At 39.9% G+C, this 6,000-nt stretch overlaps 1 protein-coding gene across 2 annotated transcripts in view; it reads left to right on the top strand.

Moving 5' to 3' along the window:
- Positions 1-550: 550 nt before the first annotated feature.
- The window catches only part of ZXDC (ZXD family zinc finger C), a 1,157,677-nt gene continuing 1,152,227 nt past the window's right edge, over positions 551-6,000 (top strand). The window contains exon 1 of one of the 2 annotated variants that reach the window (XM_044078596.1): positions 551-2,470. In XM_044078596.1, coding sequence (XP_043934531.1) covers positions 595-2,470 — 1,876 coding nt within the window. In that variant the 5' untranslated portion in view covers positions 551-594. The remainder of the gene's footprint in view (positions 2,471-6,000) is intronic. The other variant, XM_044078595.1, reaches the window with a different exon arrangement.

The following is a 6,000-nucleotide window of genomic DNA, read 5'->3' as shown; positions in this document are numbered from 1 at the left end:
TCAACTCAAGTTCTCGATACCCACCTGGCACTCACTGCCACCACTACCAGCTCTTAACTGATGCGATTTAGGCATCAAACTATTTTTCCCCTCTACATTTGCTGATTTTGTTTACGAAACTAGACCTGTTTAATGGTGTATGAATTGTTACCGAACAAATTTAAGCTTATACAAAGATTTCTTATTCTCTCTATGTCCGCAAGTACGTATAAAACTTTTGGCTTGAAAAATAAGAAAGAGCTTCAGAAGACAGTCCTATGTTTTGTAATGCTCAGAGGCTGATTGATTATTACTATTCAGATTCCATCCATCCTCAACCCCTTTTCCCCTTCCCATGGGGTCGGGGTGTCACTTAACAGATTATTGCTATTCAGATTCAACCACTGAAAAACATCTTAGAAATCAACAAATAGATTGCATTCACGAAACGATGTACCCATTGCACAAACCAAACCCTTACAACACCACGGAAGTTAATGCAAAGCACCACTGTATACCTATACTACTTCATAATTTATGCGTTCCCTTCGTTGACGTCATTTCGAGGCTCCGGTTTCAGTGGGTGTATTTTTCTACTGCTACAGGGATACCAAGATGGAAATTCAGGGGCTTTTTGCAGTCCAAAGCCAAATACAACATCAACATGGCGGCATCTGTCATCAGGAAGAGCTACCTACGGCCGGATCAGAACGATGCAAAACAGTCCAAGCTGGCCGGTATAGTCCATTACATAGTCATGAGCACACGGACAATTGCAGTCATCTTGTCCTCGGCCCTACAGAACATGGCGACCATAACTTCACTCAGGAAGACAGGAAAAAAGAGCTATATACGACAACTGAAAATACCAGAGTATGTGATGCAGACAGCCTGCTGGTCTCTAATGAGACAAGACAGACGAGCGAAAAAAACGGACAAGAGGAACTTAAGATCAAAGAAAAACAGATGAACCTTAATTTGCCTCTCATTCTGGTTCAGGACAACCAGCAAAAACAAGATGAAGGAGGCGGACAGCCGCCACCAGCTAGCAGAACTCCAGAGATGGACAGCATAGTACTACCTGGTAGTGCGGAGAACAAACAATTTTTTGTAGTGTTTAACTTTGTTCACGAAACGGACGGAGACCTTGCGAAAGAAAGCGAGGTTAGTACAACGTGTGAGGATGGGCATCCAAAAGAAGGAATATTAGAATCACATATTTCTTCCAAAAATGTAGTTCCTGTCAGCGAAGAGTCAAGAACATGCTTGTTTACCTCTGTGCAGAATGACCATTTTGGCATTACCGGTGATTCCCCCAATGATCTCAAACTAGAATATTGTACGGCTAGTTCCAAAGGGTTAGATTTTGACGACGATCGCAGGTCCACAAGTAATAGTAAAGTTTGGCATACTAATGTGATGCCAGCTATTCAGAGCAGTGCTCCTGCTAGGGAATCCGAGGAACACTGCCTTCAACAAGACACTGGCGTGTTTGCAGGTGGTGACCTAATTACTCTAAATTCGTATCCCTTATTGGGTGACAGCACAGGATTATTGTTAGAGAGCGTCACAGGCTTGACTAGTGAACAGAGTGTTAATAGTGATTCACCGTGCCAGGGGACGTTTTCAGGAACACTTACCATCAACAACCAAAACTTAATCGTAAGGTTGGAGAATGGAGTACTCACTCTGGCGACGCAGAGTGAGTGTAATGAAGACTTACTGAAAGAAGATGGTATTGATGTGAAGGCAGGTGTTGCACTGAAGGGACTTCAGGATGTGGTATTCATTGACTACGAGAATAAAATTCTCGAAAGTGCTATTGCTCATGAATCGGAAAATAGTAAAGAATCTGAACAGCAGGTATCGGAAGAACCGACGGGTGGTTTGCACGACGAGTCTTGTTTGGATCCGAACTCGACCCTCAACTCTTCTGTATCGCAGAAAGACTCTGAAGATAGCGCCTCATACACTATAGATGAGGTTGGCACTGCACACCCGGACTCGGAAGATGGGCAGCTAAACAATTACATAATTGCAAATAGTCGCGATGGTGTTCAGGTCAAGTTACCAGATGGCAGTAACCTTGGCAAGAAAGGTGTTCTTGTGGTTTATCACTGTTCTGAAGTAAACTGTGCCAAAACCTTTGACAAGAAACACAAACTGAAAATGCACATCCTGTCTCATACTGAGGGACAGAGACCATTTAAATGTACAGTGGATGGATGCAGTTGGTCTTTTACTACTTCATATAAACTGAAAAGGCATTTGCAATCTCATGATAAGGTGCGACCATTCACCTGTCACGTAGAAAATTGTGGGAAAAGGTTTACTACCGTTTATAATTTGAAAGCACACGTGAAGGCTCATGAACAGGCAAATAGCTATATGTGTGGGGTTTGTAATGAGTGTTTCTCCACACCAGCCAAATTGAACACTCATCGGAGGACTCATTATGAACCTGAAAGACCTTACAAATGTGAATTTCCTGGTAAGTTTTTTTCTGTAGGTGTGGGTCTGTCTGCTTAATCAAATTTGATTAAGTTGTTTATGTTGAAGATGTGTACAACAAAGGTACTTTCTTTTGTTTATTTGCATTTGGCACTTTCACTTTACTAGCTTGCCCCATGGAACATGGTTGAGTATGTATACTTTAAACAGTGATGTTTAAAAAAGTATGTTTGAACATGCCGGAGGGATAGATTCCTGGCCCAGAGACTTCCCATACTCTGGAACAGACTACCTATCTATGTCAAACAGAGCTCCTCATTAGCACTCTTCCAGAAAAATCTTGATGATTGGATGGGAGATAGGAAATTCACCCCGGGGATCAGTTCTGTGGCTCTGCTCAACAGGGCACAGGAAAATAATTTTCTTGGGTGGCGAAAGCCAGGGTACATTTTTGGCTAGACTTATATAGGCCCTAGGGCCAGTAGCCGTACCTACCTATGAACCTATGTAGTGCACAGTAAAACGTGCTCTGCACATAAAGAAAATTTTGTTTGTTTTTTTGTGATGTGCAGTTAAAGATGGCAGTGCATTTGGAGTGAAACAATGTTCATTAGGCTTAGAATTGTTAATTTTGGGCAATATGTAGAAAATAAGGTACTTGCGTATTATCGCAACCAGATTTTTGCGATAATACCGCTTTCTTTGCCGTGGGTAATTTAAACCAGAAATGTATGCAGAATCACACAGGCAATGTTATCTTTAAAAAAAAATTTTGTTCAGGTAGGAATAGTAGTGTAATATTTTTAAAATGAATATTTGTTTGAAGCCTTTCCCAAAATCATGTCACTCATACTACATGTTCAAGTCCTGTTATGTGTTAGGCACATTCCAAACAGTAAACCAGCGACTGAGCAATCCACAAGTATGCTGCCATAAAACATCCACTAAACAGTCCAACAGCAGTAAGTAGTATCAACAAGGAGAACACCATCTGAATCCAAAAAATAAACCATTATTGTCAACGACTCCAAAAAATTATCAGACTGCCACTTAACAGAACAGCATCATTGTACAAGTACTTTATAAAGTGTGCACATACATATTCGCTTATTTATTCTCCTTAACTTCAGTTTTATTCAACAGTTTGCAACAATAAATCCAACAATTTACCAAAAAAAGATTTGCAGGTCTCTGTGCCTTCTCTGAAGAAAGTATTGTACACTTATAAGTAATCCATGTTGCAGAACAGCAGAAGTTCAACCAAACATTTCCCAGGTGTCCATCTTTCATTTTCTGCGGCACAACAGCAGTGTGACCAACTTTACAGTACGTAGTTTCACTTCTCCACGTTGATTTACCTTACCAAATGTAAGGACAGACGAAGTCATACCCATTGAAAACATCAAATTCCACCTTAACACAACTCCCACGATCCGTTTTTAGGCAAACAAATGTATTACCAAATGTATTACCGCAACCGCAAAAATCTGGTTGCGATAATACGCAAGTACCGAAAATAATTACCCCTGTAAGAGTTCGTGCAGTCTGGGTTGTTTGTCAATGATTAACTGTGACATGGGGTTGTTGCATTGATAACTGGTGGCCATTAGGTGGTTGACATTTGCTGATAACTTATCATTTTAAACCATTTTAACATTAACAGTGGTTTTAAACCATTTTAACATTAACAGTGGTAAGCAGTTTCACTTGATGCAAATTTATAAAACATAGTATCATTAAATGTGTTAATGGGTAAACATTAACCTGAGTTGCATGTAAAGGTGCTCCACCTTTCCTCCAAGAAGTGCTTAAACAATGACGTTATCTCGTACAATCCTTTTACCCCCAGCTAGGTACACATAATAAGTTTTGTATGCTTAACACTTAGTTCATAGGTTTATACTAGGCTATCTGCCCTAAGGCATTTATAAGCCTAGCCCAAATTTTTGTGGCTTACGCCACCCCTTATATGAAAAAATACTGTGCCCATTAGTTTGTTGTGCCTCTGTCCAGCAGTGACACAGAGATGAGTGTGAGTATAATTTGAGTTTTGTGACCCCAGAGAAATATTTACATGACTACAGTGAAAGTGCAGTGCAAACAAGTACCCAATTTTGCATATACTTGACAACTCCTAGCTCATTGTTCACGTTGAAGTGTTCAAACATTTGGAACATAACATGATGTAGTTGGTGGGGGAGTTGAGGGGCCTCAGCCCTCCTTGCAGGCAACCAAATGCAAGTAGTGTGCCTTGCATGAACTTGCACTTGTATTAACCTTCATTCTGTCTACTTTCAGCTTGTGATGCCACTGTTCTGTCGGTCAAGATGCTGGCAAAGCAGGTATACAGGGGTAGGGCTTGCCAATGTGCATTTAAGGGGGTCATTTATTCATATATATATATATATATATATATATATATATATATATATATATATATAAATAAATAACCACACTTTACTTGCACAGAGCAGCAGGGCACTGGCCTTCCCTTGGAGGAGTGCATACATTTTGCTTTTGGCTTCTCAAATGAAACTGCCTTGGTGTTGAAAGGAAGAGAAATAAGTTGAGTACTAGAGCGAAGAACAAACAACACAGCAATTGGAGGGGGCATAAAGATTAGTATTGAAAGATAACATGTGAATATAGAGAGAGTTTCATAATAGAAAGGGGAAAATAATCAGTATAATCAATATAAAAGTCAGTTATGAAAGAGATTGGATTTTTGGAATTGCCACATTTTCATATACCAAAAATAGGCATATGAGATTTTTGCAGGGCAGACAACTTGTAACAGAGCAGAAAACAATAGTTTCTCTCTGGATTATCTTGAAAGTGTACTTCTCTGCTACCTCTTTGTAGCACTTTAGATGTTGACATTGAAATGGCATTCTGAATGACGTAGAAAATTGGCATTGCCTTTGACTTGCTTGATGGAGATGCATAGGATGTCTCCAAGTATAACAAATTTTTTTTTGTGTAGTATCAATGTATTCTGTATCTGATAACTTATTTGGTGATTGTCCAAATGTAATAAAATTATGAAGTTATAAATGACGTGTATATTGCATGTTACTTACTGATATAAAACATGCATGTCTATTTTTCATTACAAAACCATAATTTGAGTTTGAAGTACTCCATTTGAATTATGAAATGGATAACTTTTTTTTTGTTTTGGGTCTGGATACACGTGTGTATGTGTGGAGCCATTCAAGTCTTCATTCATCAATGCCCCCTTTGACAAATTGCCCCTTTTTGGCCCTAAAGTTTGAGAAATGACCCTTTCTGAAGTGGGCATATGTTTTCTACTCCTCAGTGGTCCTTTTTTGAGGAACCAGAGGAGTGGGAAAATGTGATTCAAAAAGTCCCAAGGGCCTTTCCAGGACACCTGTGGCAGTGATTCCCCCAGGGGCAGAGGGGGGGCATTAATTTAATTTAAGACACCATCCACGAGGCAGAGTGTGGTCCTCAAAAATTAAGGCTCCAGGGATACTTTACCTGTTAAACTTATCAGCACTCCTGAAAAGAAGCCCGATTGCCTTCCCGTGGAGGCATGGGGGGGTTTAT

Source organism: Protopterus annectens, chromosome 7.part1, assembly GCF_019279795.1.
Source record: "Protopterus annectens isolate FY-2018-M chromosome 7.part1, PAN1.0, whole genome shotgun sequence".
Lineage (NCBI taxonomy): Eukaryota > Metazoa > Chordata > Ceratodontiformes > Protopteridae > Protopterus > Protopterus annectens.
This window is presented reverse-complemented; position numbering and strand designations above follow the sequence as displayed.